General features: G+C 37.4%; 1 protein-coding gene across 1 annotated transcript; it reads right to left on the reverse strand.

The window, feature by feature from the left end:
- Positions 1 to 8,872: 8,872 nt before the first annotated feature.
- Positions 8,873 to 9,475, reverse strand: LOC132631009 (secreted RxLR effector protein 78-like). Its single transcript, XM_060346606.1, has one exon. The coding sequence runs from the start codon at positions 9,473 to 9,475 to the stop codon at positions 8,873 to 8,875; it is 603 nt and encodes a 200-aa protein (XP_060202589.1).
- Positions 9,476 to 14,574: the final 5,099 nt, after the last annotated feature.

Below are 14,574 nucleotides of genomic sequence, written 5' to 3' on the forward strand. Positions count from 1 at the left end.
ACTCGAGGCAACATATGTAAATTATCGCTAATAGACCTTATGAGGTCATCCATAATCGTTGGAAGTGTTCCGACTCCGTTTAGGGAAGTTTTGTACAAAAATTCACTTTAAAGGCAATTTGTAAGAAAATAGCTTCAGTTGAATTGAAGGAATTGGAGCGGTTTTCCGTCTCGAATTCCGGGGAACGGAGTCGTACTTAAGGCTCGCGGCCGAGCCTATCACATCCAGAACATGCCTAGGAACAAAGGGAAGTGCTTCACATACCTCGATAGCGCCTTACGCTCGCTTGGCGTCGACTTCAATTTCGTCCAAAATCTAGAAATGGTCAAGTTTACCATTTGTTAGTTTCAAACTTTTCAATAATCCAACTTAACACTGACTTGCCTACCGAAATTTCGGCAGCATTTCCTCTGTATATAAGACATCCCCGAGACTTAGCTCGGCTCAATTCATCATCACAACAACCCAGAAATAGCATCAATAACAACAATATGCATTAAACATACGATATGGCATCACTAGCCATCCTTTCGACATAACCAAACATTTTGCGTTTCAACCTTACATTTCCAACCCAAACTTATTATTCTCATATTCATCATCCATCAAAATCATTACAACATACGTCGGAAGCATCCATACCATTTTCACACAATATTCATAAGGTATGCTAACATTCAAACTTTCCATTAAGCCACTACTTTTCCAATTTTTCCTAACCTTCAACATACAAGTTCATTATACATTTCCATCTTCCAAATTCATCCACAATAATCATAATTTGCCTCTTGATACTTTCATTTCCATTTTTACATAAACCATAACAAAGTTGTATGTTTTCCTACAACAACTTAATAACCATTAAGTTCCTTCACTCTCCTCACATAATCCATGATTAAAACAACCAAAATATTAAATCAGTCCATCAATTTCAATTAAAACAGCCCCTCACCCATAAATTTCAACAAAACAACAAACGAGTTTATAATGCTGTTTTCTCCGTTCTAATTCGTTAAAACTCTAAATAAACACTTTAATAACATAAAAGGAATTTTATAAATACCTTATCAGAAGCTCCACCATGAAAATTTCATTCCCCAAGACCAATATTTATCTCAAATTGAAGGCAACGCAACGTACAACGTTTTTCTCTTCATGAGCTTCAGGATTCGGAGCTCGGATTTTGATCAAACTGGCTTCCTTAGCCTTGAAGTTTTCTCTCTCTCTCTCTAATGTTCTTGGAAGATCTTATCTGAAAATGATCAGCCCTAAAGTGAATTTTCCATATATATTAACGTTAATGGGCCTCATGGGCCGAAACATTAGTGTTTGGGTCGGGTCCAAACTTGCTGCCCTGCCAGCCCAAATTGCATCGTCCATATTTCCTTATCCAAATATCATTTTGACGAGAGGTTTGTTGCGTTGGAAACCAGACTCGATGAACTTAATTTTAGGCTTTTGAAACACCTTAAAACTCCTCATATACTAGGAGATATGCCTCCAACAATATGGGCTAAAAATCTGGTCCGAGATTTTTCTGAAGTTGTTCGGATTCATTTCGTTCAGATTCGTTTAACTTCTAATCCTCTTCCGACCCTCGTGTAACCTCTTATACATGCATATACATAGTCATATACATACATAACAATCCATACACATCTCGAAGGGTCCGGAGAATCACAATAACCTTAAACGTAACTGGAGAACTTACGAAGCTTCGACGAAACTCCAATCGCAAAAATATATTCATATCTTTTATCCATCTTCTATAACATTACTAATAATCTCAAATACTTTAAAAGGGCACTCACATTACCTCATATACGCTCATAACGCGATTTCAAATCCTTTAGGTTACGATGTCACCTCGGGATACTTAAGGCAACCATACATATATAACGATATCCTTACTAACTCGATTAACTTTCCTTGAACTTTCTTAACTCATTTTTTTCTTGTCTTAATTAAAATAGCACAGACTCTTACGGGGTGTAACACCGGCATCCAACGTCATGAACAACTTCGGAAGAACCTAAAAGATGCAATAACAGTACTTGAACCCGCCAGGTTCAATATTCGCCTCCAACAGTTTATAAAATAAATGTAAACAAATAATGAATATATGAATTAAATCAACGGAAGTCTTTATTAATCAAATACTTAGTCAAACGTAATACGAGCCCGAGAGTTAATTAATAACTCAACAATTACCCACAAGAATGTATACTATGGAGCTTCTAAGAAAAGGAATAATAGTTCGACTCATCGGGATGCAGCCCGAAAAACTAATAAAATGAATAAACAAATAAATAGGGTGTCCCACGAATGGACGTATGGGCTCACCAAATCAACAGAGACAACAAGTCCTTCCTAAACGCCCGGAGTATCAAGAACTTGCTCTTCTCTGTTACCTAATATACCATAATAAACAACAATGGTATGCTTGAGTACTTCGTACTCAGTGAGTGCCTCGGGGACCATAAGTAATAAGAAAATAGAGTAGAATAATACATAAAAAAATCAGTCCTAAAAATCATGTGAAACCAGTGTAAGAACAGTTATTCAGTTTGTGTGTCTCAATAAGAATTATCAAAACCGATTATAAGGCCTCTTGTCAAGGTACAACTTGAAATATGCCTTTCAATTGATCATAATTAACGACAACAATTCCATGAGAAAATAAGAATATCACACATGACAATACAGGTCCAAGTATCAAGCACATCGAAGGGGTGACCGTAGAGGTTCCCTTGTCACAGCGCACCACACCGGAATACGAAATTCAACGGTGGCTATCCTTCCTCCCGAATAGCTAGGCCTAATCACACCACAGGTAGCGAACCCGGAAGTGGTTACTCTTCCTCCCGAATGGCTAGGCATTATCATACTAGGATCCATAGTGACTACCCTTCCTCCCGAGTAGCTAGGCCAAACACAACAATGAAGTTCATAGCGTAGAAGCCGAATCATATTTCATCTCAAGGTAGTCACTTTATCAATTTGCATTAAAGTTCATTATGGCATTATGAAGTTATATCATCTCATGGTTAGCGTTGAAAACTTTGGCAATTCTTTAAACAAGATTCAATTATCATTGTTTCATCATGAACACCATTATCAACAATTAGCCTTCAATTATGATCATCTCTTATAGAAGAAAGCAATTATGATTTCATATACATATATAGAGTATGTTACAAACTAATTTTAGTGTGGTTTTGTCCCCTCACACACATTAACCACCATTTAGACATGAATTAGAGTTCAAGAAACATGAAAAGGTTACTTTTTTATTCATTAAAGAACATTGAATGCAATTTATACTCCCAACAATAGTTTCAAAAGGTTATTTACATTTCAAACAAGTTTTCAAAGGAGAGACATACCTTAATATGTTAAACAAAGTTTAACAATTCACTTTTCTAGTGAAGAACACCCAAACCCTAGCCTAAATCACTTTAGGAATAATTATGTTGCAAACCCTAGGTTTTAGTCACAAGAATCATGTTAAGAATCATGGGTTTGATTTTAGGATTGATAATCAACGATTAAGATGTTCTTACCTTAGTATTGGAGCCCTATAGAGAGATTTTCGTCCTTAGGGTTTTTGAGAGTGAAAAGAATGGAAGAAAACTAAAATTTTGCAACTTATATAATTTTAGCCTGTCAGGCACATTCTACGGTACAAATGACGGAGCGTCGATCTGCTCCGTCGAATGGTCTTTGTGCTAGGTCAATTCTACGGTACAAAGGACGGAGGGTCAAATAGATCGACGGAGCGTCGATCTTGTTACACCTCAAAAATTTCCCGTTAATATACAACGAATAGTCTAATGAAGGGCACGAAGTATATGATGTCTTGGTAAGTAAGAAATAACGTTTGATGATTCTAAATGAGATTTCAAAGACATTCGAGGTAGGAGACGGAAGTTGTTAAGGAAAGCGAGGTATATGTTGTATGTCGGGCAAGATTTATGAGTATCGAATTAATGATGGATTAATGATGTCTTGGAGAAGAGTTATAATGTCCCTTAGATTGGTAATGAGGTGTTAAACAAGTGTCAAGAAGGTTCCATAAGGATTGGAGGTCAAACGAGTCGACGAGAACGAACTTCGGAAAGCTGGGCATTATACGGCCCAACATACTGGCCGTATGTTAGGCCGTATGTTGTCACCAGAATGGGTCCTTCACTAGACCAGATCTACGGCCATACATACGGCCAGTATAATTTATACGGCAAGTATGTTGGTCCGTAGAATCTGGTCGGGACAGCTTTTAAAATTTATATAAGGGACCAATCTCATTCCATTTATTTCATTCTTTCTCTCCACACTTCAAGAACACTCTAGAGAACTCTCCACTCTTCATCCACAAGAACCCAAGAGAAATTGATGATCAACTTCATCAAACCAACAAAGTCAAGTGTAAGAAACACATTAAAGTTCATCCAAGCCAGGGAATTCCAATGGAAGTGAACTAGGGTTTTGGTGCTAGAGAAGTATTTCCACTCAAGGCTTATTCCTACACTATCTAAGGCAAATTTTATGATCATTCCATGTTGTTTAAGGAAATGAGAGGTGGAAAGACTTGGATTGTAGAAGGAGATAGAAAATGGGTCATGTATGAGAGAATAGTGAGATATTTGAGTTGTAGTTGAAATGAATCATGATTCTTGAGATGTTGTAATTTAAGTATGTTCTAAGTGACATTTAGAACATGGAATAAGTGTTATATGTGAGTGAACGTAATAGTGTGCTATGAACATGACTATATTGAATTGGAGTGAAATTTAGAAATGTGGATAATGTGGATGAATAAAGAGTGTTGGTTATAATGTTGTGAATGTTCTTATAGACATTTGGGAGTTGATATGTGACGTGAGGAAAGTTGTATAAACAAAGGAAATTCCGCCCCATTTTCTCTAGCTTTAGTAAGTACGTTCTTATAATCGATTAGCTAATGTTAATACGAACTTTCTTAAAGGTAGAAATGCGAACATCGAAGGAGAACAATCAAGCGATAGAATTGTTAAACGAAAGAGGTATGTGAGGCTAATCCTTTCCTTTTATGGCATGACTCCTATGGCATAAATCCTTCTATTTTCCCATAATCTTCCTAAATAAAGGAAACTATGAGTCCATGACTGTAACGAGCTATATATGTATAAGCTAAAGAAAAGAGATACGATACGAGCATGATAATGATGATGATGAGTTTAAGTACAAAGAACCTTAAAGTGAGGTACGATGTCCATGAGGTTAATGACCCTAAGTATAGTTCCATTGATGCTTTTCCTTGTGTGCACTCACCTTAAAATGTTAGTCCCTCTAAGGTGAGATATGACGATTATGATCACTCCATAACGTAGTCGAGGGTTCACTACCTCATGTCACCCCGACATAGCCATGATTACCTTCAAGCTTTAATGTATGATTAATGATGAATGTATGATGATGCTAAGTTATGATAAGGTTATGATATGCCTATGAGATGTATGATAATGATAAGTTTATGTTGACTATATGACGATACGATTCCACCGTGCCTAGTTGGACGGGCATGTCACCGCGAAGGCGAGCTACATACGATTCCACCGTACCTAAATGGTCGGGCAAGTCACCGCTAAGGCGGGCTGCTATGTTTACACCGAGCCTAGAGGGCCGGGCATGACACCAGTAGTGGGCGGCATATGATGGTTACCCGGACGCGGGTTAACGATGATGATATATATGATGCGATGATGTATGCGCTATGATGATACATGTACTATGATTATATATGATATATGTGTGAAATGTATCCACCCTTAAAAGTTACGCAGGTTATATCTTCATCTTATGTCTTATATTTTTTTTAAAATCAATTTTGCCCATCCGGGCTTTTTATTAATGTGCAAAAATTAAATGAAGTTCAAAAGGTCCAACCCAAAATCAAGTCAGGCCCAAGAAAAAAAAAACACCAAAAATAAATAATATTTGCACTACTTTCCCAATTGAAACCCTAAATGCTTGGTGTCTTCTCTCTCTCTTCATCCACGTTTCTCTATGTATGTTCTCGCCGCCGGTGGTATGAAGGTGATGAAGAGACCAAATGATGCTGCTTTGATGGTTCGTTTCTGATTCGCACCTCCAAGTGTGGAAGTGTTCTTCAATTTCTCTTATCAAAATCTTCAAGTAAAGCTTCAACTTCGAAAATCTGTTCATTTGCACAATGCTTGTTGTTTGAATTGGAATTCTTGTAAACCACTTCTTTCTGTGTTGACTTGCATGTACTGCTGGGTTTTGGATTTTCTCTGCACTTGAGGTTGGCCAGTGTTATCGTGGTCCTAACCTCCAGCTGGCTCTGAGCTTCTTTCCTCTGTTCTCTATTCTGTAAGCTCCTTCTTTTCCACCTTTGATGTGTCTTGAAATTCTGTGAATGTTGTATATCTCCTTCTATCCATGACTTATATTCATGTAGATTTAATTTTGGCCCACTTGAATGAGTATCATAAGATACTAATACCACAAATAAGGCATCAATCGAATCCATTTGGTATAAGTCATGAATGAGAATTTAACTTTCTGTTCTTCTCCTGTGCTGCCATTGTTTTAACTGTATGAAACTTGTTTCAACTTGTGTGTGTGATATGTGCTGACTGTTATGAAATCCCTGAGAATATTGATGTGACTTGTGACTGTCCTGACCATTTATGTTATATGTCCCTTCAAGTTTGTGTCTTCTGGTTGATATGAACCTGCAAAATAAAACACACTTTGTTAGTAAAAAACACCATGTTCTCCTCCCAAACGATTTGAACATAGTGTTAAAATCTTTCTGCTGCTCCTTTTTAGATCGAAATCCCCATATATTTGCATTTGTTCCCTTATCTCTGTATCCTCACTCTCAGATATGGAATCTATGTTTTGTCACTGTTGAGGATCTTTCTACATGTTGAACTTAGATCCTGGAAACTATGACATTCAACATTAGCTTCATCTAGTGCTTGATTAGCTATAGCATCTGCCAGCTTGTTTCCTTCTCTCAAGATATGACTAAATAGAATATTCCTATTAGCTTTTAGTTCAAAAATCTCCTCTACCCAACTTGCTATCCCCCAAGGAGGTTTCCACCCTTCCTGTAGAATCTTGTACAGTATTTCACAATCAGTTTGGACTATAATATTGTCTAGATTCTCATTTTTGCAATATCTCATGGCCTGCAGAATTGCCATAACCTCAGCATCAATATTAGTAGTTATTTCAATCTCTGTAGCATAAGCATATCTCAGATCCCCTTCATTATTTCTCAAACAAAATCCATATGCACTCCTACCAGGGTTCCCCCTTGAGGCCCCATCTGTATTACATAAAAACCACCCTGTTAGGGGAAATTCCCACCTCACTTTTGTAATTTTCAGTCTTCCACACCCTATCTCTAGCATCTGAATTAAATCTAGCCATTTGTGAGGTTGTTGACTGATAGAAGGATTCCTTGTCATTACTAGCCTCTGTATAGTGACATAGACTAAATAAATGACTCTTCCAGTTGATCTTTTCCCTCCATGTTTTATTGTGTTCCTCCTTTTCCAAAGTTCCCACAAAATTATAGCTGGAACAACTTGATAAATAGGTTTCCCTCTTCCTTTAACTGATGCAGTCCACCATTTCACAATTCTCTGCTGTAAAGTTAATCCTTCTATAGACAATCCTGCAAATGAAGAGAAGTAGGACCAAGTCCTATTAGCAGTGTAGGAGTTAGCAAACACATGTTGTATTGTTTCCTCCTCAAGGCTGGAACAACACCAACATCTGGATGCTATGTTATAATGCATTCTCTTCAAAACATCATCCAAAGGAATTTTATATTTCCAGCATCTCCACATAATGAATGATATCTTGAAAGGCAAACCTTTAATCCATATATTTTTGTACATATCCATAGGTTGTCCTCTCAATCTGTTATATTTCCAAGCTGATTTGACTGTAAACTCACCTTTAGTGTCTAAGATCCACCATGCTCTGTCCATTTCTTTATCCATCCTTGGGGGTCTGATGGTATCAACTATATGCTGAACTATGTCCTGAGGGAGTAAACTATTCAGCTTTGTCATGTTCCAATTCCCATTCTCCACTACATCTGATACATTTTGAATGCTCTCATCAAAATCTTCCACAATGAAATATAATGTACCCATTCCTGTCCAGTTGTCAAACCAAAACTGTGAATTTCCCATACCAAGCTGCCACCAGATCTGATGTTCTATTAATTCTCTTGCTTGTATCATGTTTTTCCAAGTTTGAGACCCTTGTTTCCACTGAAAAGATACAGGATTTTATTTTCTACAATACTTGTTAGCCATGAAAGCACTCCACAAAGAAGGCTTAATCCTGAAATTCCACCACAACTTACAAAACAAGGCAATAGAAACTTCATGTAATGATCTGAAACCCATCCCTCCTTCCATTATAGGTAGACACAAAAGGTTCCAAGATGCCCAATGTCTGGTTTTACCCCCTACTGTGTTGCTCCAAAATACTGGGCAAACATTTTATGCATATGTCTGATAACACCTATAGGAGGGTTAACTGCAGATAATAGATGAATTGGCAGACTCTGCAAGACATTTTTAATCAAAATAGCCCTTCCTCCAAAGGACAAAAGTTTCCCTTTCCAGCTTTGTAGCCTATTCATAATCTTCATAAGAATCTGAGTGAAAAAATCCTTTCTTCTCCTACTATAATAAATAGGACATCCTAGATAGATGAAAGGGAAATCCTTCCTCACAATACCTGTGACAATTTCAACAATAATGCTCACATCCCCAGGTACATTTTTATGCATGTATACAGCACTTTTGTCCCTGTTAATCTTCTGTCCTGATGTGTTCTCTTATTTTTTCAATACTTCCATGATAAGATGCAAAGAGAACACATTTGCTGATGAAACAATTATCATATCATCAGCATATGATAAATGATTCACCTTAGGACTCCACTTAGGCATTCCATAGCCTTTAAATTGAGGGATTAAGCTTAAGGCATTGAGATTCCTTGATAGAACTTCTGCAGTCAGAATAAACAAAGTAGGAGATAGAGGGTCTCCTAGATTAACTCCCCTAGAAGACTGAAAGAAACCATATTGTTGTCCATTAACCAATACTGAATACCAGTTGCTACTGATCAGTCTGAAAATCATGTCTATCACCAACTCTAAAAAACCAATCTTTCTTAGAACCTTCATTAGAAAAATCCATGAAACTCGATCATAAGCCTTTGCCATATCCAGTTTCATGACAACATTAGCATATTTAGTTCTAAGCCTGATGTCTGATACAATCTCTTGAGTAAGGAGAACATTCTCCATTATGCTTCTCCCTTTTACAAAACCAGCCTGATTAAGAGAAACTATATCAGTCAAACTCCCTATCAATATTTTATGAATTAGCCTTGAAAAAATTTTGTTACTAAAGTTACTCAAACTAATTGGTCTCATATCCGAAAAATTATTGACCAAATCTTTTTTAGGTAATAAGACCAAGTTAGTATGAGTAATGAATCTAGGTAACTCAGCTCACAAAAGAATGCTATGACCATGTTGCAGATGTCTTCCTTGATAATCTCCTAGCAAGACTGATAAAAAATCCCAGTGAAACCATCTGGTCCTGAAGCACTTTCCCCATTAAGGCTAAAAACCACACTTTTAACTTCCTCTTCTGTTGGGATTTCTCCCAAACAAGTATTCTGATCTCCAGAAATCATCCGAGGAACATGATCTAATATTTCAAAATCTTTTGGATCTGCATCCTTTGTTAATTGTGCTGAGAAAAATCTAATTGCCTCATGAGAAATCTCCTCTTGATTTTCCAGCCAATTTCCCTGTTGATTCTGGATTCTTTTTAACTGTATCCTCTTCCTCCTACCTTTAACATATGTATGAAAAAAGGTAGTATTTCTATCCCTATCCTTAAACCAATTCATCCCTGCCTTCTGCTTCCAAAATTCTTCTTCTAAATAAAGATATCTGTTAAGATCAGCCTGAACCTTATGAAGCATTTCCCTATTAGTAGGGGTAGGTTGTACTTCAAACTGAATCTCATGCACCTTAATCACCTCTTCTAAAGTCTCAATCTCCTGGAAAATGTTCCCAAAGGTAACCTTACTCCAATTTGCCAATGCATTTTTCACCTTCTTTAACTTGTAATGAAACAAATTGAATGGGTTTGCCATGAAGTCAGCCTGCCAATGTTGTCTTACAATGTCAACAAAGGTTTCATGTTTAGCCCAGAAGTTAAGAAATTTGAAAGATCTTTTAAACCTTTCAACTTCTCCAGTATAAGTGATTAGTAAAGGGGCATGGTCTGATCCTGATCTGATCAGATGAGTCATTTCCAGTCCAGCATACTTATTTTGCAGAGCTTGGTTACCCAAGCATCTATCCAACCTTTTAAAAATACAATCATTTCCACTTTGCCCATTCCACCAAGTATATTTGCCTCCTTTAAAGCCCAAGTCAACTACAGAACAGTTATGAATACAAGCATTGAAATCTTGTACATCATTCACAGTTACTGGTAATCCACCATACTTTTCCTCTTCAGAAGTGATGACATTAAAATCCCCACCAATCAACCATGGCCTTTGATTTGTGATAGCCTGATTTTCCAAAGCCTCCCATAAATCCATTCTCTCTGATTGATTGCATTTTGCATTCACTATTGAAATCTTATTTGTTGGGGATGATCAGCCACAGTTGTTACTTCAAACATATCATCAACAAAGGCCCAAATCTTATTTGTACAATTCACAAAAGCATGTTGCAATCCAATTCTTCTTCTGTACTCCTCTATTCTCTGAGCCTCTTGAAAAGGCTCTAGTAAACCAACAAAGCCAAATTGATATTTTTGATGCAACTTGATAAGCCTTGTATAAGATTCCATTGTATTCACAGACCTGATATTCCAAATTATAGCAGTCATAATGGAAACTTAGGTTTTTGCCCAATTCTTCTAGTTTGAACACCACCAGTTGATAGCAAATTCTGCCTTTTCTTCCCTCTCCCCATTGCTTTATCAATCTGCTTAGGAGAAAGGTCTCCAGCTCTGGCCACTGCTTGCATGTTTTTCTCAATTGAATATTCATCTAAATCCTGTTCCCCTATCAATCCTGAATTTAGTTGATCATGCTGAGTGTTTATGACCTACAATGTTGTGCCTATTTCCGTGACATCCCTTGCATTATTTGAACTATGACTTGTCATGTTTGGACTAGCCAATTTTGGAGTGGTATTCCCATTTAGTATACTGGTTTCTTCTACTTGTATAAGGGTATTATCGATCTACACTTTATTCCCTATGTTTTTTGCTGAATATTGACTCTTTGTTGATGAATGTATTGGGTTGACTTGTACTTTATTCCCATCTGAAAACTAATTCTCCATTGTCTCCTCACTGTTTGAAATATTATTCTCTACTGTGTTCTTTTGTTTGGGTGTACTACTGACTTTTTCTGCTTTCTCCAATATCTGAGTCTTTGTGTTGCTTCCACTTGGTGAATGTGCTGACTGATCATGCTTATGTGATTTTGTACCTTGCTCAACACAACCTTCAGTTTGTTGGATCTCTAACTGTTCTTCACTATTTTTTGTGACAGGTTCCTCATCTTGCACTCCTTCCTCTTCATTTGTCAACAATTCAAAAGCATTTTGAGTTTGTATCATATTATTAGCTTCTTGTGAGTCTTCCTGTTCCTTTATTTCCCCCAAGATGACACCACTGGAATCCTTAATGTATTTGTTCTTGCTCCTCTGCATCCATTCTTGCTTTGCCTGATTGTATCTTGCTTTCCCCCCATAATTATTTATGTTTTTTCTCTGGGAAATTCTCCACTGCATTATCTTCCTTTTTGTTGTCTTGTCTCCATGACTCCTTGTATTGCTTTTCTAATTCTGGATGTAAAGCCTTGCACTCTATCTCAGAGTGACCTTGTAATTTACAATGCTTGCAAAATTTAGGAAGAAAATAATATTTAATTGGAACCCATTTTTCCATAATCTTCCCTGTATCTTCATCCCTTTCTGCAATGTGTATCCTATGAGGATGTGCTTTCATTAGATCAATTTCCACTATTACTTTTGCACAACTTGGCCTCGTCTTATTAGTAGTAGCAAGATCAACTCCTAATGGTTTTCCAACTGCAGATGCTAAGGAGAAACCCGCCTCTTGAGCAAAGAAATTTGGTGGCAGTTTCGGGAAACTTATCCAGGCCAGAGCAACAGAAGTTTCTTCATTTGGTTTGAACCATGGGTTCCAAATCATCGTTCTCATTTGACAATATCTATTATTCATTGAAATGTAATAAACAGGGGTAGAAAGTATTTTGATGTAATCTTCCAATAATGAAAATCTCATCAAAATGTGTCTATCCTCAATAATGCCAATTTCACACTTACCTTTAATTCCACATTGTTCAGGAATAGCAGTTCTAAGGGCCCTTATGTTAATGATGTCATATGAAAATTTCCCCAGTACTGCATATTGCAAATTTTCTTTCATAATGAGATGTATTATATCTCTTGAATTCCATTCCACATAAGGTTCTCCATCAATGTATGTAACTGGTTTTATAGGAATTGTTGGTATGGGTGTAGTTGTTCCTAGGTTTGGTTTTAATAAATTGGCATATGAAGTAGGTAGATTTGCAGGGTTTACATTGTCGGTAGATGTTGTATTAGGGTTTGAATTGGTAGGCAAATTGGAAGGACTTGGATTATTTGGATCTATGGTAGGTGGAGCAACCCCAAGTGGAGGCTGTCCACCGACCATGGTGGCCATGGTGGGTGGCAACGTATGAGATTTCGGTTAATAGGTCAAAGTTGATGAGAGATAAGGGAGCCACGACTTTTCAAATTTTGACTTCGTGCAGCTTATAAGATGAAAACAGCTTATCTCATCTTATGTCTTATGATTTCTCTATTATGTTCATTTCATTCATGCCTTACATACTCAGTACAATGTTCGTACTGACGTCATTTTCTTTGGACACGGTGTTCATGCCCACAGTTAGACAGAGAAGTGATCCAGACTCGTAGGAGCTATTAACAGACTTTGAGAGCACTCCATTTTCCCGGAGGTGCCATTGACTTATTCTTTTGTGTATATATATATATATATATATATATATATATATATATATATATATATGTTTTGGGCACGACGGGGTCCTGTCCCATCCATATGTTTAGTACTCTAGTAGAGGCTCGTAGATACGCATGTGTGGGTAGTATGGTCTCACGATGTCCTTATCGTATGTATATTATTTTGATAGACGAAGGGCTTATGTATATAAAGGTAATTAAGTTTCAAGGTGAAAAATGGTTTTCCTATGATTTGAGTATAAGATTAATGAATCAATGCTTAATGTGTACGATGGGTAAAGGTATGAGCGGTGCTCAGTGGTTAGCCCCGGGTACCCGTCATGGCCCCTTGTTGGGTAGTGACTGATCTGCTCCGTCAAAGTCATGAAATTTTCAGTAAGCAACTTTCTCTTCGTTACTTTCTACGGTGTAAAGGACGGAGCGTCGAACAGATCGACGGTATAAAGGACGATTATCAAACCTCCTTTTCGTGAAACTGCAGTGAGTTTTCATTTTGACCATCTCCTCTTGGGTCTTTAGCCTAAAGTCATGCACGTAACCCAACATATAAGGTTCCAAAGGACTCATACAATGCTTTCACACTCTATACGAATTTATGGGATATTATATTATCCCCCCCCCCCCCCCCCCTTAAGATTCATTCATCCTCGAATGAGTATAATAGTCTAGAAAGAATTCACTAAACCACAAGTTGGTTTGAACAAACACAACGATTCATCTATGAATAATTGAAACGCTAGCTCATACCTGCCATAGGGAACAAGTGAGGATATCTTTTCTTCATGTCCTCTTCCGCTTCCCAAGTAGCTTCCTTACTATTATGGTTTCACAACACTTTAACCGACGCTATATCCTTTGTCCTCAACCTTCTAACTTGACGATCTAGAATCCTAACCTTTTTTGCTTCATAGGTTAAACCTTCATTAATTTCAATCTCTTCATGGTTAAACATATAGGACGGATCAAGTTTGTACAACCTCAACATCGAAACGTGAAACACGGGATGCACCATGGCCATATTAGATGGTAACTTCAACTCATAAGCCACCGTTCCAATTTTCCTAACAATCTCATAAGGGCCAATAAAACGAGGACTAAGTTTCCCCTTTTTACCAAACCGCATTACTCCCTTCATCGGTGACACTTTCAAGAACACTTTGTCACTAACAGAAAACTCTAGCTCACACCGCCTCATATCGATATAGGAATTCTATCTACTCTGAGCTGTCTTGAGTCGTTGCACAATAAGATTAACCATCTCAATTGCTTCATGAACTGAATCCGGACCCAACAATTCCACTTCAGTTGGTTAAAACCAACCAATTAGAGACTGACAATACCTCCCATAAAGAGCCTCATGGGGAGCCATTTGAATACTCGCTCGGTAACTGTTGTTGTACGGGAACTCCACAAGAGGTAAATATTCATCCCAATTTCCT

Source organism: Lycium barbarum, chromosome 3 (genome assembly GCF_019175385.1).
Source record: "Lycium barbarum isolate Lr01 chromosome 3, ASM1917538v2, whole genome shotgun sequence".
In the NCBI taxonomy this organism is placed as follows: Eukaryota; Viridiplantae; Streptophyta; class Magnoliopsida; order Solanales; family Solanaceae; genus Lycium; species Lycium barbarum.